The 25,295-nt window shown below is 36.2% G+C and overlaps 1 protein-coding gene across 2 annotated transcripts; it reads left to right on the top strand.

Moving 5' to 3' along the window:
- The first annotated feature begins 8,902 nt into the window (after positions 1-8,902).
- LOC100760700 (prolactin-7A1-like) lies at positions 8,903-25,059 on the top strand. 2 transcript variants are annotated; one of them, XM_027409566.1, is made up of 7 exons: positions 8,903-8,933; positions 18,189-18,364; positions 19,145-19,194; positions 19,933-19,960; positions 21,469-21,576; positions 23,264-23,443; positions 24,841-25,059. In XM_027409566.1, the coding sequence occupies exons 1-7, from the start codon at positions 8,903-8,905 to the stop codon at positions 25,057-25,059; spliced, it is 792 nt and encodes a 263-aa protein (XP_027265367.1). The 2 variants fall into 2 exon arrangements, with proteins under 2 accessions (XP_027265367.1, XP_027265366.1); XM_027409565.1 differs by having other exon boundaries at positions 18,186-18,364.
- Positions 25,060-25,295: the final 236 nt, after the last annotated feature.

Here is a 25,295-nt window from a genome sequence, read left to right as displayed (position 1 = left end):
TTCTACATTGCTTTTTTTCAGTTATCTTTGAATAAAACTTACCAGATCCTTAATTTACTGTTGCATATTTTCAATTGGATTTATCTTAGGTTCTGTGGAACAGAAGTGTTTTCAGACTAATGCTCCTAAAGGTAAATAGACATTTCATTTTGAAACATAAAATACTGGGTAATTTTGTTGGGCATGTAAATTATTGACATGTTAGGATTCTGTGTTTGTCCATCAGTAAAAGTTTCATTGGTGTTGGAACCATTTTGATCATTGTAGGAATACTAATTTAAAGGAGGTTGATTTCCAAAGCAATAGAAGTAGATACAATCAATATTACTAGGGCTTCTTTGATCAAGTGATCAAAAGGAAAATCATTTAACCCCTTAAGTGCTCTCTTTTATCAATACATGAGATCTATGTAAAAAGATATGGCAAACTGCCAATGCCTGGAAGTATTATAGTGAGTCTGAAAGCAACCTGCAGGGTACTTTCCTTGACAGAATTCTCTTCAAACTCAGTATTAGACAATTGACAATAATGCACTTATTCTTGTTAGACATGATAATGAAGCAAACACAGTGTTGGCCTTGTCCTGATGCAATATTGCCTACTGAGTACAACTCGATCTTTGAGAGGGAAAGCAATAGAAATCATCATAAATTTCTAAGACAAAAAATAAACAACAATGAGTGACTCTAAAACATATACCCGCAATTAACTTAGGGTATAAACATTTGAAAGTTTCTGGTATCAGTTGAAAACATAGGAAATCACTGGTTTCTCAAACTGTAGAAATTTGCAACTTAATTATTTAATTATATTTGCACAGTGGAAGATGCTGATTTACTCTCACAGCTCTACAGTACCAGACCATCCATTGGCAGGGACTGTGAACAGATAAAATTCCACTTGATAAGAAGGAAGAAGTACTACTGGTACTACCGTATTCGTAAAGCTGGGGAACCAGCATTGAACTGAACCAAGCCCTCCGAATGTGGATGCCAGCTACCAAGCCGGGCTGTCTGTGGAACCTCTAAGAGTGGAGCCAATGTTTATCCCTAGGGCACAAATGGACTTTGGGAGATCATTCCCTATGGAGGGACACTGTTGCAACCCAGATACACAAAATAGGGCCTAGCTCCTCCCCCCCCAAATGATGCCACAGACTTTGATGATCCCCAGAGGAAGGCTGGGGAGTGGGTGGGGGGTGTTGAGGGGAGTCGGTGGGGGGCATGGGAGGATGGGAGAGTGAGGGATTGGGGGGTTGACATGTCAAATAAGATTGTTTATAACATAAAAAAGAAAGTTGGATGAGAAACTGAATGAGATGACTTGCCTAAAGGGAAAAAATTGTTTTTTTTTCCCCAACTTTTTTTAAAATTTGAATTAGAAACAGTATTGTTTTACATGACAATCCCAGTTGCCTTCTCCCACCTGTCCTCCCCTACCACCACCTCCAACTAGAATCCTGTCTGTCACATATCCTTTCTGCACCCCCTGGATGGTAAGGCCTTGAAGAGGGTGTCATCAGAGTCCATTGTATCCTTTGGGATAGGGTCTAGGCCCACCCCCATGTGTCTTGGCTCAGATAGTATTCCTCTATATGGAATGGGCTCCCAAAGTCCACACCTATGCTAGGGATAAATACTGAACTTCTACAGGAGGTCCCGTAGATTTCTGAGGTTTCCTCACAGAAACCCATGTTCCTGGGGTCTGGATCAGATTTTTCCCCACTTATACTTCCATATCTCTGTCCATTATCTAAGGAAGTCAGGGTAGGAACTCAAGGAATGAACCTGGAGTCAGGACCTGAAGCGGAAGCCATGGAGGAAAGCTTAGAAGCTTGCTCAGCCTGTTTTCTTATACAACTCAGGATCTGCCCAGGAATGGCACATACCCTACACAAACCCTACATTTGCCTACAGACAATATGGTGGATGTATTGTTTCTACTGCAGTTCCTCTTTCTAGACAATTCTGGCTTGTGTCAAGTTGATAGAGATGATTTAGCAGTAAAGGGACCCGACTACTCTTCCAGAGGACCCTGGTTCAATTTCTATGACCCACATGGCAGCTCACAACTAACTGTAACTCCAAGATCTGACACTCTTACATAGACATAACATGCAGGCAAAACACCAAAATAAAAATAAAAGCAATAATATCAGGAAGTGACATAAAAGTTTAACTATTCCTCACAGTCATTTGGACAATACTTTTCCTAGGTGGAATGAAATACATTTGATCTGCTAACAAGCATCATTAGCCCATCAGCATCCACTGGTATTGCTGAAACACAAGGCTATGCTTTTCTGGTATTTCATCCTCCTAGTTTTAAAGGAAATACTTCATTTTTCATCAATTTAATATAAGAAAATGTGGACATGGTCTTGATTCTTTGTATACATCTAACAATGACAGAGTACCCAGTACTAGACTCATGAAATTCAATGTCTACAACTGAAATTTCACATTATTAATGTTTCTCTAAATGCAATTCAATGTGTAAAATGGAAAAGAACTAAAATCATAAACTATAAATAATAAATGACTGACTATCTTTTTTGATCATTAGGTTCATCCTGGAATTGAAAATGAGGATTATACAGAGTGGTCAGATCTGAAATCTTTGCAGACAGCCGATGGAGAAACTTGCCTCTCTGCTTTATTTAAATTGTCCTTTTGCTTGGGAATTGACACATACGAGGTTGACTGATGTTAATCTCAAATATTGATATGTGTGTTTGTTGGTGGCAACTCCTGCTCATCCTCAAGCTTTAAATATGATCCATACGATTCACTCTTTTGATGATTCTTTTCAATTTTATATACTTGAAAACATACTTGTGCATAGAGGGTCTCTTTAAAGAAATAAAGTAGATAGATTAGATTTACTGAAGTACATGAAAAGTTGTCAACATTGGAACATTTTTATTGCAAATTACAGATGTTTGATTGGGAAATTCAAGTGATTTATAACATAGAGTCATAGTAAACCAGTGTTGGTCATCAAGTTATAAAATCAAAGCATGGGATCACAATTAAAACTCCAGCTGAAAAAGTACACCAGGCATGTCATTAGGCCAACTGCCAATGAAATGACAGTAAATACTATTTCCATGTGATTGTAATATGGTAGAGTTCTAAGAATTTTTTGATGTGAAGGTGGTAGTTTATAAACATGGGATGGTATGATATTTTTCTAATAACTGTCTTCATCCATTTTCTTTTAAATTCTCATTTGCTTAGAAACATCTTTGACATAGTCAATATGTTCTCTTCTCTCTTTGTCTACAAATCTACTTTGTTCTAGTTTCAATTTATCTCATAATTACTTAATATATTTATATTCTGTTTTGACTCAAATCACATATCAGGAAAGGCAGAGATGGTTAATTTCTACAGTGCTACACTAATTGATTCTTGATATCTTTTCCTTTGACTTTGTCATAATTTGAAGAAGACTAAGTAAAAAAAGAAGGTTCTCTCATTACCCCTTTATATGGTGCTATCAAAGTCTTACTGCTGACAAGATTAAGGCAGTAAAATATTTAGAGTGAAGAAACTATAGGTTATTCAACAAGTACTATGGAAGAAACACTTACATACATGTAGTACAATGACACTATATCTATATTTTTCAGTTTGTACAAAAAAAACAATTTCAAAATTTAATAGTTGATAATAACATATGAAAGATTGGGACTTCCAAAGAAAAGGATGACATTGATCATAGATGAAGGTAAGAACTTATCAAAAGGGACTTGGTAACCAGAAATAGTCCCAAGAATAAACAAACTGTATTCCATGTAATTAAATACCTTTTTCACAGAAATAAAGGCAATCTGCAAAGTGAAGAAAGAGCACATAGGATCTTAGAATTCACCCTAGAGTAACAGACTACAGATATGGAGATAGAGAATTACATCACTTCCTTTCTCTAACCTCCCTTGACCTTTGCCATCTTTATCTGCAAACTCCTCAAATGTATGACCTGTTGTTCTTCAATTAATATTGTTATGTATACACACATGTATTACACACACACACACACACACACACACACACACACAGAGAGAGAGAGAGAGAGAGAGAGAGAGAGAGACAAACACATTCTGCTGAAATGAATTTGTTAAAGCTAGATCACATCTACTATACACATTATGTAGTGTACATTTTGTACTGAAAGATAATAGATTTTAGGTAGTTTGTCATGATGGGAAACATGACACACCATAAATGAAGATTATCACCTAATGACAGGAAATTAAGTGTTCATGTGAAATTAGAGCCTTTTAATTTGAATGTTTAGAACCTTTTATTTTTACTGTTGTTCACAAAACCCTTAGTCTTCTCAGAAGACAGATATGGGTGATAAACAGGATGCAGCCATAGGACTAGCCTAGAGCCAGTCATGCATAAGAACCCAAGTTCTGTAGATGAAGATGGAATTATTCCTGGCAAGTACAATGTTAACTTCCTGTACCAAGACAGTCCCGGGGTAATGCCTCAAGACAATGAAGACTAATGACTCATGAGCAATGATTTTTTTTTACAAATTCTTTCAAACTCTTAAGGTCTTTGATCCTAACAAGAGTGATCTTTCTAAGGAAATTTCTTATATTTCATGTAGACACAGTTCACTCTGTCAGGGGTTGTGAGATGGTTTGTCACATCACTTCCACAATCAAGAAACAGAGAGATGTACAAGGTTGCTTCATTTCTTCTTTCTTTTTTAACTCAGTTTGAGTCACAGTGTACAAAATGGTGTCTCCAACATTAATGAAAATGTAGTATAGTGTATAGTGTGGCCACTATGGAAATTGATGTAGAGATTCATCTAAAATATAGAAATGTACCTTATGACCCAGCCATACAACTCCCATGTATATACCCCAAAGACCCCAAACCCTGTTACATACATACTTCTTTATTCATATTTATTGCCATTCTATTCACAATAAATGAGAAGTGGAAATGGTTTAGTTGATGACTATCAGTTGATGACTGGATAATGAAAATGTGGTATATATACATACTGAGTTTGTAGTCAGTTGTAAAGATAATAAAATTTGAAGTAGAATGGATACTGCTGGCAATCTTTCTTAGTTATGTAACGCAGCCCCACAAAGACATATGTCAGATGTTCTTTCTCATATATGGATCCTAGCATTAAATTTTTATATTTATTTTATTATTTTGTAATTATGTGTATATGTGAGTGTCTGGATACAGGTATATACAGGTGAGTGAAGGTGCACACAGAAGCCAAAGGAGTTTGATCACCCTGGAGCTGGAGCCATAGGCAGTTTTAACCTGGGTGCTGAGACCCAGTAACAGACCCAGGTCTGCTGCAAGAACAGTGCATGTAGCAGCTCCCTATCTTGCAGTCTTTAACATGTGTGCTTAGAGTGAAGTACCTTTATAATTTAAGAAACTGTACTAGGCCTATGGCATGAATGGCAAGATTTCAAGACTGGGAAGAGATAGTAAAATAGAGATGGTATTAAGGAGAAGAATAATGGTGGTAAGACATTAAGTGATGTGAAGGTGTGGGAAGTTAGGAGAAAAAAGGGTAAAAGTACAGCTTTACTAACATGAAAGTCTTTTGAAGTCCATATGGAAACCTAGTATTGCAGAAGCTAGTAGATATTGGAATTTGGTAGTTAAGGATATTAATAAAATATTAAGAAGCTATTACTACAACAATGAAAGAATGCATCACTTTGAATAAGAATGAGCAGTAGAGCAGGTTGAACGAAAATCCCAAGTACATTTAACTCTTTGTAAGCTACTCTCATTCTCAATGAGGCATTAGACTTCACTATTTTGGGGCCCTTCCAGTGCTCCATGGAAGGGAAAATCAAGATCATCCCAGTCATGGGTAAATGAGTAACAGGTCTGTTCTTTTTTTAATCTTCTTTTTATACTTTAAAACATTCTTTTTTTAAAATTTATTTATTAGTTCAAGTTAGGGAACAAGCTTGTTTCACATGTAAGTCCCTTCTCCCTCTCCTTCCTCTTACCCCCATCCCTCCTCCCCCACCCCCAACTTAGCCCCCACCCCATCCACCCACCACTTTCTGCTCCCTCATGACCTTTGCATCCTACCTTTTCTTCCTGTCTCATTCTCCTAGCTCCCTGCCCTCTTCCCATGTTCTCAATTTGCTCAGGGGATCATGACACTTTCCCCTTCTCCAGGGGACAAAGTTTGTCTCTTTTAGGGTCCTCCTTGTTTACTAGCTTCTCCGGCAGTGTGGATTGTAGGCTGGTAAAACCTCACTCTATGTCTAAAATCCACATATGAGTGAGTACATATCATGTTTGTCTTTTTGTGATTGGGTTACCTCGCTCAGAATGGTTTCTTCTAGTTCCATCCATTTTCCTGCAAATTTCAAGATTCCGTTGTTTTTTTCTGCTGAGTAGTACTTTATTGTGTAAATGTACCACATTTTTTTCTCTATCCATTTTTCTGTTGAGGGGCATCTAAGCTGCTTCCAGTTTCTGGCTATTACAAATAGTGCTGCTATGAACATCATTGAACAGATGTCCTTGTTGTATGAATTTGCTTCTTTTGGGTATATGCCTAAGAGTGGAATTGCTGGATCTTGTGGTAGACTCATTCCCATTTTCTTGAGGAGTCGCCATACTGATTTCCAAAGTGGTTGTACAAGTTGGCACTCCCACCAGCAGTAGAGAAGTGTTCCCCTTTCTCCACATCCTCTCCAACATGAACTGTCATTGGTGTTTTAGATTTTAGCCATTGTGACAGGAGTAAGATGGTATCTCAGAGTTGTTTTAATATGCATTTCCCTGATGGCTAAGGATGTTGAACACTTTCTTATGTGTCTTTCAGCCATTTTAGATTCCTCTATTGAGAATTCTCTATTTAGTTCTGTACTCTCCATTTTAATTGGATTGTTTGGTGTTTTGGAGACTAGCTTCTTGAGTTCTTTGTATATTTTGGAGATCAGCCCTCTGTCAGATGTGGGGTTGGTGAATATCTTTTCCCAGTCTGTGGGCTGCTGTTTTTTTCTTGTTGACTGTGTCCTTTGCCTTACAGAAGCTTCTCAGTTTCAGGAGCTCCCATTTATTAATTGTTGATCTCAGTGTCTGTGATACTGGTGTTATGTCCAGGAAGCAGTCAACTGTACCAATGAATTCAAGGTATTTCCCACTTTATCTTCTAATACGTTCATTGTGGCTGGGTTTATGTTGAAGTCTTTGATCCATTTTGACTTAAGTTTTGTGCAGGGTAAAAGGCTTGGGTCTATCTGTAGTCTTCTACATGTTTGCATCCAGCTATGCCAGCACCATTTGTTGAAGATGTTCTCTTTGTTCCAGTGTATATATTTGTATTGTTTGTCAAAATCATGTGTTAGTAGGTGTGTGGGTTAATATCAGGGTTTTCAACTCTATTCCATTGGTCTACCTGTCTATTTTTGTGTCAATACCAAGTTGTTTTCAGGACTATAGCTCTGTAATAATCTTGAAGTCAGGGATGGTGATGCCTCCAGAAGTTCCTCTATTGTATAGATTTGTTTTGGCTATCCTGGGTCTTTTGTTTCTCCATATAAAGTTGAGAATTGTTCTTTCAAGGTCAGTGAAGAATTGTGTTGGGATTTTGATGGGGATTGCATTGAATCTGTAGATTGCTTTTGGCAAGATTGCCATTTTTACTATGTTGATCCTGCCTATAGAAGAGCATGGGAGATCTTCCATTTTCTGGTATCTTCTTTAATTTCTTTCTTTAGAGACTTAAAATTCTTATGGTACAGGTCTTTCACTTACGGCCATAGTGTTGTAATAAGGTGAACCATCTCAGCTAGCTAATCTGGAATTGTCTAGAGAAGTTTTAGTCCAAAACCAATCCTTGACTGGTGTTTACCAGTTCAAAGACATCATTTTGAACCAAGTAGAATCAGCATTGTGGGGCCTCATCTTTTTGGAGCCTTCAGAGATTTTTGTTAGGAAATTTTATTGTTCACTGTGGAACACTTAAACATCTAATTCAAAATGTAATGTTTAAATATTTATAGGTATGTATACAAGGAAAAGGTACCAATAAAGATGAAAATAAGTATGGAAAAAATAGAATTTTGCGGAGATAACAGAGTTTTGACAATGATAGTCCCTAATGTGGGTTTTCTTTTGTCTCTTACCAGATGAGTCTTTGGATATGAGACAGAAAACTCTGAACTTTTAACAACATGCTTGGGTTTAGAGAAAGGGAAAGCCACAGCCAGCTTTAATTTTTAAGTTAATTGTGACTATAATTATACCAATCAACCAAATAAAGAAACAAAAAGCAAAACAGAGAATCCTCTACATGTCTGTGTTTGCACGCTACATTACTGACCTATTGTGCCTAGTGTGTATAAACAAATATTTAACTGCGTTGCTTGGATCTTGGCGCACACACACACATAGACACACACACACACACACACACACACACACACACACACACACACACACACACACACACGTTAAATTGCTCAGAATGCAGGACTGTTTCTGTGGCCTTCTGTTGCAATGCTCAGAAATGTGAAATAAATTTCACCCTAACCAAGATTCAGTGACAGAAACTGAAGAATATCAAAAGTCTGGGACACAGATTTTTTCTAGGATGTGGAATTCATAGTAACCTTTATGGATCAGAGATGGCTACAATGATTTGCAACTTAATTTGGACACTAGAAATATTGAAATAAGTTGAAAAGGTCGTATTGACTACTTGAATCACCATGGTCATGAGGATGCCTGAAATTAGAGAGTCATATGACACTCACCTTTGTTCTTCTTGCCTTCTAGCAGTGTGTGGATAGTTCAACTGTCTATATAGGATGTGGAATATTAACTGGAGGTGGAATTGCAGTGAAGCAGCCAAGCTGTGCCTGGACTCTACAGAAATGCCACTGTCTTTCTCTCAACCATGCTCCTGTAAGTAACTATTTCTCCATGTTCCTTTAAGTAAGCTTTTTCTATGAACAGACTGTTGTTCATGCCTACTTCAGACAAGTAAAATCAGATAAAGCTGAGAGGATTTCTAGTCATTTCTATAGAAAGAAGCAATCACACCTTTTTTTTCTTTTTTTCAAATTTAAATTAGAAAGAAGCTTCTTTTTCATGTCAATCAAAGTTCCCCCTGCCTCACCTCCTCCTCTGCTCCCCACCAACCTTTATCACATCCCTTTTCTGCTCCCCATGGAGGGTGAGCACTTCCATAGTGGATCTTCAAAGTCTGCCATATCATTTGGAGCAGGGCCTAGACCCTCCACCATATGGATTGGGCTCCCAAAGTCCATTCCCGTACTAGTGGATAAATACTGATCCACTACCAGAGGCCCCATAGATTAGCCAGGCCTCCAAAATTGCATCCTCGATCAGGGGTACTGGAACAGCCCTATGCTGGTTCCATAGCTATCAGTCTGGGGACCATGAGCAACTCCTTGTTCAGGGCAGCTGTTTCTGTGGGTTTCTACAGCCTGGTCTTGACCCCTTTGCTCATCATTTCTCCCTCTCTGCAACTGGATTCCAGAATTCAGCTCAGTGTTTAGCTGTGGGTGTCTGCTTCTGTTTCCATCAGCTACTGTATGTTGGTAGGCTCTAGGATGGCATATAAGGTAGTCATCAATCTCATGACTGGAGAAGGGCATTTAGGGTAGCCTCTCAAATATTGCTTAAATTGTTGGTTGGGGTCAAACTGGTAGATCTCTGGACATTTCCCTAATGCCACAATTCTCTTTAAACTTGATACAGTGCCCTCTATTATGGTATCTCTTTTCTTGCTCTCCTCTATTCTTCCCCTGACTAGATCTTACTGCTCTCTCCTGTCCTCCCTTCCCCTCCTCTTCTCCCCTTCTCTTTCTTCTAGCTCCCTCTTCCCCCCCCCCATGCTCCCAATTAGCTCAGGAGATGTTGTCCCTTTCCCCTTCTCCTGGGGATCATGTATATCTCTCTTAGGGTAATCTTTGTTTCCTAGATTCTCTGACAGTGTGGATTGTAGGCTGGTATTCCTTTGTTCTATGTCTAAAATACATATGTGAATGTGTACATGCCACGTTTGTCTTTTTTTGTGACTGGGTTACCTCACTCAGGATGGTTTCTTCTGGTTCCATCCATTTTCCTGAAAATTTCAAGATTTCATTTTTTTTCTTTTCTGCTGAGTAGTACTCCATTGTGCAAATGTACCTCATTTTCTTTATGCATTCATTGGTTGAGGGGTATCTAGGTTGCTTCCAGGTTGTGGCTATTACAAATAATGATGGTATGAACATAGTTGACCATATGTCCTTGTTGTATGAATGTGCATTCTTTGGATATATATGCCTGAGTTGGATTTGCTGGATCTTGAGGTAGACTGATTCACATTTTCCTGAGAAACCACCATACTGATTTCCAAAGTGGCTGTGCAAGTCTGCACTCCCACCAGCAATGGAGGAGTGTTATCCTTTCTCCACATCTTCTCCAGCATAAACTCTCTTGGTCTTTTTGATTTTAGCCATTCTCATAGGTGTGAGATTTTACCTTAGAGCTGTTTTGATTTGCATTTCCCTGGTGGCTGAGGGTGTTGAGCATTTCCTTAAGTGTCTTTCAGCCATTTTAGACTCCTCTATTGAGAACTGTCTATACTTCTACACCCCACTTTTAAAATGGATTAGTTGGTGTTTGGAGAGTAGCTTCTTGAGTTCTTTGTATATTTTTGAAATCAGTCAGATGTGGGGTTGGTGAATATCTTTTCCCATTCTGGTGGGCTGGCATTTTGTCCTTTGCCTTACAAAAGCTTCTTAGTTCCAGGAGGTCCCATTTATTAATTGTTGTTCTCAGTGTCTATGCTACTGGTGTTGTGATAAAGAAGCTGTCTCTTGTACCAATTCATTGGAGGGTAACAGCTACTTTCTCTTCTAAGAAGTTTGGTGTGGCTGGATTTATGTTGAGGTCTTTGATGCATTTGGACTTAAGTTTTGTACATGGTGATAGACATGGATCTATCTGCAGTCTTCTACATGCCAGCATCCAGTTATGGCAGCACCATTTGTTGAAGATGCTTTCTTTATTCCAATGTATATATTTAGATTCTTTGTCAAAAATCATGTGTTAGTAGGTGTGTGGGTTAATATCAGAGTTTTCAACTCAATTCCATTGGTCTACTTGTCTATTTTTGTGCCAATACCAAGCTGTTTTCAGGACTATATCTCTATAATAGAGCTTGAAATCAGGGATGGTGATACCTCCGAATTTCCTTTATTGTTCAGGGTTGTTTAGGCTATCATAGTAGTTGTTTTTGTAAAAAAGTCGAGAATTGTTCTTCCAAGGTCTTTCAAGAATTGTAATAGGATTTTGATGGGGTTTGCATTGAATCTGTAGATTGCTTTTGGCAAGATTGCCATTTTTATTATGTTGATCCTACCTATCCAAGAACTTGGGAGATCTTTTCATTTTATGGTATCTTCTTTAATCTTTTTCTTTAATGACTCAAAGTTCTTGTGATACAGGTCTTTCATGTGTTTGGTTAGAGTTACCCCAAGGTATTTTATGTTGTTTGTGGCAATTGTAAAGGGTGATGTTTCTTTGATTTCTTTCTCAGCCCATTTATCATCTATATATAGTAGGGCTACTGATTTTTTGAGTTTATCTTTTATCCTGCCACTTTGATGAAGGTGTTTGTCAGGTGTAGGAGTTTTTTTGGGTCACTTTTGTAAATGATCATATCATCTGCAGAGAGTGAGAGTTTGACTTCTTTTCCAATTTGTATCCCCTTGATCTCCTTTTGTTGTCTAACTGCTCTAGGTAGAACTTCAAGGACAATATTAAAGAGGTATGGAGAGTATGGACAGCCTTGTCTTGTTCCTAATTTTAGAGGAATCACCTTGAGTTTCTCTCCATTTAGTTTGATGTTGGCTGTTGGATTACTATATATTGCTTTTATTATGTTTAGAAATGTTCCTGTTATCTCTGATCTCTCCTTGCCCTTTATCATGAAGGGGTGTTGGATTTTGTCAAAGGCTTTTTCAGCATCTAGTGAGATGATCATATGGTTTTTCTTTCTCAGTTTGTTCATATGGTGGATTACAATGATGGATATTTGTATGTTGAACCATCCCTGCATCCCTGGGATGAAGACTACTTGATCATGGTGGATGATTTTTCTAATGTGTTCTTGAATTTGAGTTGCAAATATTTTATTGAGGGTTTTTGCATCAATGTTCATGCGGGATATTGGTTCTGTTTCATGGTTGTGTTTTTGTTGCTTGGGTATCAAGAGTATTGAGACCTTGTAAAAGGAGCTAGGTAATGCCCTTTCTGCTTCTGTTCTATGGAATACTTTGAGGAGAATTGATACTAGCTGTTCTTTGAATCCCTGGTAGAATTCTGCACTGAAGCCATCTGGCCCTGTGCTTTTTTGGTTGGGAGATTTTGATCACTGCTTCTATTTCATTAAGGGGTATAAGTCTATTTAAATTGCTTTTCTGCTCTTGATTTAATTTTGGTAAGTCAAATCTATTCAGAAAATTGTCCAATTCCTTTATATTTTTGAATTTTGAGGAATACAGGTTTTCAAAGTATGACCTCACGTTTCTCTGGATTTCCTCAGTGTCTGTTGTTATGTCCCCCTTTTCATTCCTGATTTTATTAATTTTCATGTCACTCCATGCTGTTTGTAAGTTTGGATAAAGTTTGTCTATTTTGTTGATTTTCTCGAGGAACCAACTCTTCATTATATTGTTTCTTTATATTGTTTTCCTAGTTTCTACTTCATTGATTTCAGCTCTCAATTTGATTATTTCCTGATATCTACTCCAGGATGAGTTTGCTTCTTTTTGTTCTAGAGCTTTCAGTTGTGTTGTCAATTCTCTAGTGTAACTATTCTCCATTTTCTTCATGTGGGCATTTAGTGCTATGCTCTTTCCTCTTAGCACTGGTTTCAAAGCATCCCATAAGTTTAGGTATGTTGTGTCTTCATTCTCATTGAATTGCAGGAAGTCTTTAATTTCTTCTTTGATCCAGGCATGGTGCAGTTTCGCATTATTCAATTTCCATGAGTTTCTATGTCTTCTGCAATTATGTTGTTGAATTCTAATTTTAAAGCATGGTGAACTGGGCGTTGGTGGTGCACATCTTTAATCCCAGCACTTGGGAGGCAGAGGCAGGCGGATCTCTGTGAGTTCGAGACCAACCTGGTCTACAAGAACTAGTTCCAGGACAGCCTCTAAAGCCACAGAGAAACCCTGTCTCTAAAAACAAACAAACAAACAAACAAACAAAAAGCATGGTGGTCTGATATGATACAGCGCGTTATTCCAGTGTTTTTCATACCTGTTGAGGTTTGCTATGTTGCCAAGTATGTGGTCAACGTTAGAGTAGATTCTATGTGGCACCGAGAAAAAGGTATACTTTTTTGTTTGGATGAAATGGTCTATAGATATCTGTTAAACCCAATTGGGTCATAACTTCTATTAGTTCCTTTGTTTCTTTGTAAAGTTTCTCTCTGGTTGTCCTGTCTAGTGTTGAGAGTGCGGTATTGAAGTCTCTCACTATAAGTGTCTGAGGTTTTATGTGTGATTTGAGCTTTAGTAATGTTTCTTTTACAAATGTGGGAGTCTTTGTATTGGGGAAAAAATATTCAGAATTGAGACTTTATCTTGATGCATTTCTCCTGTGATGAATATGAAATGATCTCCTTCATCTCTTTTGATTGATTTTAGTTTGAAGTCTAATTTTTAGAAATTAGGATTGCTACCCCAGCTTGTTTCTTGGGTCCATTTGATTGGAAAATCTTTCCTAAACCCTTAACTCTGAGGTACCATTTGTCTTTGAAGTTGAGGCGTGTTTCTTGTATGCAGTAGAAGGATGGATCCCATCTTCATATCCATTCTGTTAGCCTGTGTGTTTTTATAGGTGAGTTAAGATCATTAATATTGAGGGATATTTGATTGTCTATTCTTGTTTGTTTTGGATTTGGTGGTGGTGGTAGAATTGTGTTTGGATTCCCCCCCCCCTTTTTTTCTTCTGGGTGTTGGTAAAGTGGGATTATCTATTGCTTATGTTTTTCTGGTTATAGTTAACTTCCTTGGGTCCTTCCAGAACTTTGTGTAGGGTTGGATTAGTGGATATGTATTGTTTAAATCTGGTTTTGTCATGGAATATTTTGTTTTCTCCATCTATAGTGATTGAAAACTTTGCTGGGTATAGTAGTCTGGGATGGCATCCATGGTCTCTTAGTGTTGGTAGAATATCTATCCTGGACCTTCTGGCTTTCAGGGTTTCCATGGAGAAGTCAGGTATAATTCTGATAGATTTATATGTTAATTGATATTTTTCTTAGCTCTTCTTAATATTGTTTTTTTATTCTATATGTTTGGGGTTTTGATTATTATATGGCAATGGGACTTTTTGTGATCCACTCTATTTGGTGTTTGGTATGCTTCTTGTGCTTTCATTGGCATGTCTTTTCTTAGGTTTGGAAAGTATTCTTCAATAATTTTATTGCATATGTTTTCTGTGTCTTTGAGGTGGGTTTCTTCACCTTCTTCTATACCTATTATTCTTAGGTTTGGTCTTTTCATGGTGTCCCATATTTCCTGGATATTTTGTGTTAAGGTTTTGTTGGGCCTAAGATGTTCTTTGGTCGATGAATCTATTTCTCCTAGTTTATCTTCAACACCTGAGATTCTTTCTTCCATCTCTTGTATTCTGTTGGTTATGCTTGCCTCTGTAGTTCCTGATAGTTTACAAAGCATTTCTATTTCAAGTCTTCCTTTGTTTTGTTTTCTTTATTGTCTCTATTTCAGTTTTCAGGTCTTGAACTTTTTCCTTCATCTGTTTGATTGTTTTTTCTTGGCTTTCCTTTAGAAAATTGTTCATTTATGTTTTTTGTTTTGTTTTTTCTTCCTTTTCTTTCAGGGATTTTCTCATATCTTATTTGAGAGCCTCTATCATTTTCATGAAGTTGTTTTTAAGGTCATTCTCTTCTGTTTCATTTGTGTTGGGATGTTCAGGTATTGCTGGTGTAGAGTCCCTAGACTCTGGTTGTGCCATATATTTTTTTCTGTTGTTGAATGTGTTTTGTATTGTCTTCTTCTCATCCCTTCTTCTAGTGGGTGCAGAAGGAGTCTCTTCCTCTTCTGGTGTGTAGGGGACCAAGGTTCCCTCCAGGGGTACAAGCAGGTCCAGTACTCTGATGGCTCTCCTCTTCCTCATCCTGTGGGCAGAGACAGTGACTAGGATGCTGGCTAACAGTCTCTGTCTGGGATGGAACCTGCCTAGATGGGATCCTCAGTGCACAGTCCCCTGGCTTTAGGTGGCTCTGAGCAGGGCACTAGAAACATGTCCAAGCTTATCCCATCCCATGTCTGGAGGAAGGGACCAGAATGCCGGATGACAGTTTCTGGCTGGGCTGGACCCTGCCAGGATGGAATTCACATCCCACATTCTTACATCAGTGGTTATTAAAAGGATTTATCATTCTAGAAGACATGTAGAAATATCTAGAGACACTGTGAATTTTCATAATTGACATAGATAGAAAGAAAAATTTTCAAAAACTAGTGGTAAGAGCAATTGTTATATGACCTCAGATGACCAGGACATGAAATGATTGACATCAAAAAGTCAAATAACTGAAATTGATACATTTGACTAGAATGAGTTTAAAGGAGATTGCATACTGAATTTGTAGCAACTGTAAAAGGTAGACTATATCACGTTCTGGTGTCTGGAGTTCTGCTAGGAGATTCTTGACTTGAATGATCTTAATAGTTTTTTCTAATGTGGGGACTTAGTGTTCAACAGTAGCAGATAAGCATTTATCCATCCAGATCTAGAGTTATCAATTTAGCAAAATATGTTTCAAAAAGGATACTGTGTAATATTTATCTTCTCTTCTTTATAAAGTTTCTAAGATTTAGATTTTGTGAGAAAAAGCATTATCTTTTGCTCCTTGCACTCAGCTTAAACTGTGAATATCATTCAGATAATAAATGAAAGAACTGTATGGTACTTAGAGTATACATGCATATCTACCATACATAAGATAAATTAGAGAACGCATTATGATTTTTGAAAGTTTAGTTTTATAAGAAATAGTCTTCCCCTGGAAAGAGCTCCCCAATTTATATTCACCATCAGGGGGTCAGCCTTAAAGCCACCCATATACAACTCAATTTATACTTACTGAGCAATATATATATATATATATATATATATATATATAGTGAAGACACACATATATACATATATATGTGTGTGTGTGTGATATAACAACTGAATAAATATTGTTGAATTCAATAAAGAAAGGAGATTTTGGAGCTATGAGAGGAAAGAAGTAAATACTATAATTGTCATAATATCAAAGCATGAAATAAAATTTTTTTCTTTTTTTATGAAATAAAAATTTAAAAGGATTTATCTTAAGTATTTTTATTTTGTTTAGATTATAGTTGACAGTTGTAATATGTACTACACAGCTTTTTGATGTTTTAATTATTTTGAATATTTATGACTTGGCTTATTTTTACTATAAATAATTTTTTTCAGTATCCTAATTTTATTTTAAATATTTACAATTGCATTTTCAGAGATACTGGACACAAGGAACTTTTTCATACTTGTTGACTAAAAAAAATAAAATTTTTATCTTGGTATCTACATGGTGCTTCATTTCCTAGAAAGCATTAATTATCACTATTTTGCCTACCTATAAAATGTAATTTGAAAATGACACCAACACTGCCCTTTCTCAGAAAGAAACTCATTTAAAAGAGGTTGTTTGCTAGACAAGTAAATAAAATAAAGATTACTGGGGCTTCTGTGGTATAGTGCTAAAAGATAAACCTTGATCTCTATAAGTAACAAATTCTACTGACACTGAGCCTCAGGACTATGGATGTGTTCCTTGCAACCCAGTTATAACTGAGAGAGCCTGGGTGTGTACTGAATCACAATGCATAATGCAAAGCCCACAGAGCTGACAATCTGTCTTATATAGCTGATACTAGGATATAGGAAAATCAATTAATCCTGTAGGCTTTCTCTTTCCATAATACTGCTTGATGACATTACACAGAATCAGTCTAACCAGAGGGTTATTGGAAAGTTAAACTTTATAGAAAAGACATTCTGAAGCTTGTTGTAGAATGACAAACTCAGAATTATTACTGTAAGATAGTAAACAACTCCAGATGTTTCTTTTTATAACAAGAATCTCATCATCCTCTGTGTTACACAGCAGTCACTGATGTGTTTACTCTTTTAAGGCATGAAGATAAAATGAAAGCTACCATGCTGTCCTCTAAAATGCAGGTATTGCACACTTGGTTTGGAAAACTCATATTTCTCTTACTCATTTTCTGCAATGACTTCTGAGCCTTAGGTGTGGGTTTGGTGCAGAGGAATAGGGAGGTTGCTCTGAGATTGTATCTTCTAGGAATGTAAGAAGCTGCACCCATAAAGTCTCACTAACATGATTACCTAATCACAAGCTTACAAAAACAATATGCATGAATGAAGTAAAGCCCAGGAGGCTAAAACCCTACCCAAAGAACTACAGGTAACTAAGACATGATGACAGTGGGAAGAATAGTCTTCCCCAGGGAAAAGCACACCCATTTTTATCTAATATTAATGGTCTGCCTTGAAAATAAAGGTTACATACATATATCTAAGAATATATATATGTATATATATGTATGTATGTATGGATGTATATATATATCCATACATAAATGTACACAATAACAATTATTGAGAAAATGCTGTGAATTTTAAAAAGAGCAAGGAGAAGGGTATGGAGGGATTAGGAAGAAGAAAGGGAAGGTCTAAATTATGTAACTATATTCAATCTCAAAATTATAGGAAAAATAATGTCTTAGAAGAAATGATAATTGAAAACCAGCATAAATTCTTCATAAATTCTCACAACGCTGAACTAAAAGACAATTAATATAATATTCTAATGATGAAAATTTCATAATTATTTCTGATACCAATCCCAGACTGTGGGAAGTCACTAAATTCTGACACTATATACCTGTGCAAATGGAGCAATAATTACATTTTCACAGTGAAACATGCTTTTTCACTACCTCTACTATACAGTATCAAATTACACAGTGGAAGGCACTGGGCAAAGGTCATGGAATTTCTTTTGATAATTTTGGGTAAATGGATCTGAATGCCTCTTGCTTCTGTTAGCAGGGGCACTTCTGCTGCTGGTGGTGTCAAACCTCTTTTTATGGGAGAATGTGGCCTCTGTGCCTTTGAATAGCAGTGAGATTGATGATGACCAACTCTACCTCAAGGAACTGTTTGATCATGCCATGGAAGTGTCTCAGAAAATCAGTAAGCTCAACATTGAAATGCGTAGGATGTATGTAAGTATTTCATTTATCTCTGGCTTATTTCACAAAGCAACCTCCATGTCAAAGAATGTCCTGTACCCCATTTACAGCTATCATGAGCCAATTTCTAATAATGCATGTTACTAACTATAAAATGAATCATGAGGTATTGAAAATATGAAATAAGGAGAATGGGGCAAGTTTCCTGAAATTTCAGATGCTTGAAGAATTCAATGATGGAAATTTTCAGTACTTACCTTTAAATTTAATTAAATTTCCATTTTTGGCATAAACATCTAATCGACCCATCTGAGGAAGAGCTCTGACTTCCTGACCTTGCATGCTGGAGGCCGGTCTGTCCTCCCATCTTTACTTAGCACACAGCAGACATCCAATAGAGGAAAATGCATTACAGTGAGTCGCATGGAATGAATGAAACTAAATGGGGATGGTGTGGCAAGAGGAAAAGCCAAATAAACCATCAAAATGCACATGTGCACACATGCACAGGGACACACAGAGAGACCTACACAAACATTAGCTTCTCAAACTTTGAAATCCGGGAGTCCTTGTCTAAGGAGTTATAATTCATGGGTTTATTCACTTAGAAGCTAGTTTAGAAGATGAACAGGTTCTCTGATCCAGTGGATAGTGTGTTTTCTGGTCAAGGTCAGTCAATGTCAAGAATACGGTAGACAAGGTTTCAGAACAGAAATGGACACAGGTAGAAAGAGTCTGTTTTTGTAATAAATATGAACTGATATTATATTTTAACTCACTAATTTTTCTGTCATTTCATTCATCCTGTCTCAGACTGACAGTGAGTTCTCTGAAAAATTCCAACATAAATTTGTAAGTACCTCCCTTATTTCCATCTTCTTTCCCCCCAAAGCCTTCAGGTTAATGACCTTGATTGAACTTAGTGTGGGAAAGAGTCCAGGTTTCAAGTAATATACTTCCAAGGATAAAAGGGGCTGGTTACTACACAGTAGAATAGAGGTGACAGCTCCTATAAGTTTCTGGCTTGGAGAAATAGAATGATTTTAAAAGTCTTTCTCACTTTATAATTGTTTATTACTAAAACAAATCTTTGCACTTGCAATATAATGCTTTAATAGTTGTATCTAAAGAATAACTCTAATTCCATGTTCTTTCTGCTATAAACCAGTTGCTGTTGACGTCTTTACTTAGTATACTGGAGGCATCCAATACAGGAAAACTACATTGGACTGAGACACAAGGAATAGATAGAATGAATCTAAACTGTGATAATTCAAGCAGGGAAACAAACAAACAAACAACAACAACAACAATATATTAACTTCCCATAAACTCCCAAATGCTGGGAATCATATTTAAAGGTTTCTGGTAGAGACATTTATTCACTGGGAAGGCTGTTTTAGAAAAGAAACAGGCTCTTTGTTAGCTGTTCAAGGCCAGTTAGTGTCAAGGAAGAGACACTAGACATGGCTTCAGTACCAATATGGGCACCCAGAGAATCTCTCTCTTGCTCTCTCTCTCTCTTTTTTTTTGCAATATCTACTCATGTTATCTATTTTCTACTTTTTTTTTCGCCATGCCCTCATCTGGACACAGCTAGTTTCATCATCAGAGTCATATGACCAATTCGTAAGTGCCTCACTTATTTTCATTTTCTACCTCACAAACGCCTTCATGCTAATGACGTTACCTGTACTTACAAGTGAACATGCTGAAATTCAAGTGTCAATTAGCACGCATCCACGGTGTGTCATGATACGACATTCTAGTACTACTACACAAGAAAGCCCTTGAGAGAAAAAGGCAAATTGAGAATGAGAATGTTGGAGAATCTGATTTGAAAAAAATAAAATGAAATGATTTGTTCAAGATTTTCTCTAAAATTATTTATTTTTTAATTTAAAAAGTATATTTGTGGCATAAAACTATAATCATAATCATTGTGATTAGGGAAGAATTCTGATGTCCAGATTTGCTTTTCAGGAACAAGAAATGTTTTTACTTAGTTTACTGTAGATACCCAAGGAGCTTGAAGTTTTATAGTCAGTTGAGTGTAGGAAACAGAACCAATACAAATAGAAACCATGTCAAGAGGGAGGAAAAACACTAATTGATTTTCAGAAACCCTCAGTGTTAGGAATCCTTCTAGAGATCTCCATTACTAGAGTTCATTCAGTAGGGGCTAGTTGGCAGGGGAAAATAGGCTCTCTTCTCCTGATGACTGCATGTTATCTGTTCAAGGTCAGTCAACATAAAGGAGAAAAAAATAGAAAGGCTTCAGTAAAACAATGGGCATCAAGAGAATGAATGTCTGCATTCACTTGTTTTGTGTTTATTCATACTTTTCTCATTCCTCATTACTGACTCTCTTTCAAAGTTTTAGCATTCCTGTTAACCCATTAAACTTTTATACAATAGCTGATTGTCAGTTTTAAATAATTAGTTATCAATAGTATATTTGAAATATATTTAAGATTATATATTAAACAACATATAAATACTTTTGTGGGGTTTTTTATTTCATTGCTTACTATTTCCTAAAAATAGTCAGTTTGTCAAACTTCACACAATTCCAGTCAGAATTTATGATTAACACTGTATGGTACTGCTATATATATATTCACTTGTAATAGAAAGAATGCATACAATTTAAAAATATGTAGACAGGCTTGAAGAATGCTCAGCGGTTAATGCCTACCTAAAAGACACGTATCATTTTGGATAAACAGGAACTAAGAAATAAATGAATATATATTTCATTATATATTCTGGTGCTGGGCCCAGATTCTAGAAAAAAATGATCTCCAAGACACTTTGTATTTACTAGTGTTGTTATTTTTTAAGGTTTCCCTTCAATAAATAAAGATTTAGAGGAAAATAACAAACAAATATGAGAAAAGTCAATAGGCTAAAGGGTTAGAGCACTGGACATTTTGGGGAAGAACAAATTGAGATTACAGACTCAATTAAGAAGAAAGGCATCAAAATGTTCATTGTTAAGACTTTAATCTCAGATTTTATGCAGATTTAAATTTTAAAAAGCACATATCTATTGAGTGCAATAACATTCTTGTTGTGGATTCACTGGCTTATTTTCCAGACTCCAATTAACTGAATTTTAATTTTGATATATACAGATGCTTGAGTTTTTTGAGGATCAGGAGTTTCTGATCAAGCATCTCACCTGCTGCCACAATTACTCCATGAAAACACCAGAAAGCATGGAAGAAGCCCAAAAGATCTCTGTGAGTCTTTGGTTTGATTTATTTTTCTTTTACATAAGCAAATGAAGCAGTAGACTAACTTTGCTTTGTCATGCTACAAGTATTATTTTAGATACAGTAATTATGCATAAGGAAATAGAGTGGACAAAGAGAAATCATGTTAGATACCTGATAAAAAATAAGGAAATGTTAAGTAATATTGCAACAGGTCCATAAATTGTCCATTAAGAGGATTTTAGCTTAATGATATCTCAACACTAGAGTTTGTTTAATAAATGCATATACAATTTTCTTCCTTGTATATTACCATAGAATGGCTCCCCACTAGCAATTCTCATACTTCTCACTACCATGCTTAGTCTTCTTGGTTTTCAAGACTCATCTGATTCTACTTCTGCTTCTTAGTTTCCTGTTCATTTCTTCACAACTTCTGTGATCTCTTCTTTGTCTTGACTGTAGGCACCTGAACAAGGGAGTGCAATAAACACAGTCTAATGTTCCTCAGAATGAGCAATGCCCCCAGTTGTAGTGAGAAGGTCTTCATATCAGTTCAGTGCTAGTTTACAACTGTCATGATCTTTCCGTATGATTCTTTTCCATAACTTAATCTCAAATGAACTGACTTAAGCCTCGTGTGAAAATAGTGAGGTAAAATGAAAGAAGAAAAATGTTTCTAGGTATGTACTCCATAGCTAAGCACTTCACAACATGTTTTATTTACATTGCAATTAACACTCACAAAACCGAGCTAAGGTAATTAATTAGACTGAGTCATTGAAAATTTTATGGAACTTGGGCCATCACCCTTTTATATCAAAATGGGTGTCAGGTTCCTTCGTATTATTCATATGCAGCAATGGCCCCAGGACACTGCATTGCCACCACCTTTGAATCTGGTCCTTTCCTTTCTGTATTTTTCCTATTTCCATCACAATGTCTACTGGATACCTCTCTTCTCTTTTCATTGTTACTGTAATGACTACACGTATCAGCACATGAAACATTTTAAGCCAGGAATGAGTTTCATGTAAATTCCTGAAACATGCTGGAAAGTAAAATTTCTGATGTTATTTCTATTCATACTATCATAGCATTAAAGACAATGTCATCTCACTGTTCAATTCTTCTTCGCTTACATGTTTCACCAAATATTCTGTTGTATTAGATTCAAGGAGAGGGAGAGTGTTAGACTGAAGGAACCACACTTATTAATGTCAGGTTGTTTTCATGGCATACTTTTATTAATTGTCTAAAATAACTTAAAAAATAAATGTGATTGTGATCAATCTGGATTTCTTGTTTTATGGATCTAAGTTAAATTTCTTGCCTTTTACACTGGGTGGGATCTATATTCCCTCAATCAAAGGAAAGTTCCAGAAAATTTTTGGGTTCCCCTAGACAAGCAAAATAACAAAGCATGAAAGAGTTTTTAGGGAGGTCAGATGGCAGAATTTCATATGGAAAATACACATGATCAATAAAATAGGTAATTGTAAATAATATATACTATTATTTTATGATGGCAAATTACAGGTTAATGGTTTTTACTTTATTAATCTATATTATTTTTATTCCCCCCAAACCATTCTACCTTCCCCCAAGATAACAAATGGATATTTAATTCGCCTGTCTCATAGAAAACTATGGTTGACGTATCCTTCTTTATTTTGCTTATCTTCATGGTTCATGCTGAAACATGGCTTCTTAGCTTCAAGACTTTCCAAAACTGATACTCAGTAGAGTGCGGGCTTGGAATGACACTCTTAAAAACTTCTTGACCATACTCGGAAATAGGCCAGGAACACATAATGATGTCATATCATTAGCCAAAGACATTGAGAGAAAAAATGAAGAGCTTTCTGAGGACACCAAGAAAATACTCAACTCTGTGAGTAGTATTCTTACCTCCACTTTTCTCATTCACAAATGCTATGACTTCTGCAATGGATATTAAATGTTGTGACACCTCACTTTGCAAAGATAGATTTTTGCCACCCAATCTTGTAGACAGTGTCAGAACTGTCTACAAGTTTAATGGATAGAGATTAAAGTTTAACTTTTTCATAGTAATTTGAAAAAATACCTATTGCTTTGGGCAGACTGAAATAATCCCATTTCATATTAAATTGCCACTATTCCATCAGTATTGATCACCAATGCCAAACACAAGTCTATGTTTGATATGAAATACTTATCCTCCATCTTCAGAATCATAAAAAGACCAATTTCAACTGAAGTCAATTTAATGAAAGAAAATGCAAACTTTGGTCTTGCCTTTGCTTTTAGATGACTGACAGATGTATAATAGTAAGTGATTGGCATGTGAAAAACCATACCTGTGATGAGAATTTCATATTCTTTTATTTTGCTTTGTGATAACAGGTTTTCTTTTCCTAATTTTTAGTTGAATATCCTTTTATATAGTATATTTGCATCATATTATTTACTGTCCCCAATTCCTACAGATTTTCTCTACCACGTTATCTACCCAACTTCCTGTTCTTCCTTTTCCTCTCTCCCCACTCTTTCATAAAACAAGGACAACAAAAATAAAAAATGGAAATAAAAATAGAAAAGACAATTATGAAAAGGAGGACAAATTAGGCAAAAATACCTCCCCCCAAATAAAAAGTCAACTCCACAAAACTAGAAAAACCCATTTAGTATGTTTCACACTGGGCATGAGGCCTGACCCAGAGTTTAGTCAATATGCCCAATGATATTCTTTTGGAGAAAAACAGTTTTTGCTCTTTTTATCAGATATCAATTGCAAATAACTTTCTGATTAGGCATTGGACTCCGTGTCTACTTCCTCTTTTCAGTGCTGGAATTTTTGTGTGGCTTGAACCTGTGCAGGTCTTGTACAGGTTTATTTGTGTATCAGTCCTGCTGTACCTGGAAGATGCTGTTCCCTAGAATCACCTACCACTTTTGCCTCTTACAATATTTCTACCTTCTCATCTATGTAGATACTGGATCCTTGAGGGAGAGATTTGATAAAGACATTTTATTTAGGGCTGAGTTGTCCAAAGTCTCTCACTCTGTTAACATTGTCCAGTAGTGAATCTCCTTTTTAATTACTATCTACTGTCAGAAGAAACATCTCCAACTATGCTTGATAGATACTCTTGTCTATCACAATGCTATTGCTATGTACTTTTTGCAGAATAATAGTAGTTTAGTTTTCCATAAGCCCTTATAATTTCCCTAGATGCCATTTAATATCTCAAAAGAAAAGGATAAGATTGTAAATAATAGCTGACAGATTATTATTTTGATCTTTAGGTTTATGACACAATAGAAAATGTGGATTTTACTGTATTGACTGGTCTTGAAGACTTGCAATCATCTGATGAAGAACTTCGTCATTTTGCTCTTTGTAAATTATCCTATTGCTTGCGTGTAGATATGAATATGGTTGACATTTGTCTCAAGCTTTTAAGGTGTGTGATACTTGTTACAAGTGACATTTGCTTATCCCCAAGAGTTAGAAATGATTCATGATGCTGCATCCATTTTAATAGTCTCAATATTATACAGTTTGAAGGTATGCTTTATTGTACTGGGTATCTTTTAAAAGAAAAATAAACATTGTATATATGACAAAGTTATAAAGAAAATTTGGTATCTTTTATTCATTGAGTACTAAATTTGTTAATATTTTAAGAGGTTTGTTTGGCAAATGGAAAATCTACAGGTTACTTTAGAAACACAGTAAATATTAATGTTGATATAGTCAT

This window comes from Cricetulus griseus, chromosome 3 (genome assembly GCF_003668045.3).
Source record: "Cricetulus griseus strain 17A/GY chromosome 3, alternate assembly CriGri-PICRH-1.0, whole genome shotgun sequence".
In the NCBI taxonomy this organism is placed as follows: domain Eukaryota; kingdom Metazoa; phylum Chordata; class Mammalia; order Rodentia; family Cricetidae; genus Cricetulus; species Cricetulus griseus.
The sequence above is the reverse complement of the archived record's forward strand: the minus strand, read 5'-3'. Positions and strand labels throughout refer to the sequence as shown.

Excerpts from the sequence above, each read along its gene's own strand:
- LOC100760700 (XM_027409565.1), top strand. The coding sequence starts at position 8,903 with ATGCCACTGTCTTTCTCTCAACCATGCTCCT. Across the intron at positions 18,365-19,144 it reads TTGAAATGCGTAGGATGTAT|ACTGACAGTGAGTTCTCTGA; the intron begins GTAAGTATTTCA and ends ATCCTGTCTCAG. Across the intron at positions 23,444-24,840 it reads CCAAGAAAATACTCAACTCT|GTTTATGACACAATAGAAAA; the intron begins GTGAGTAGTATT and ends TTTGATCTTTAG.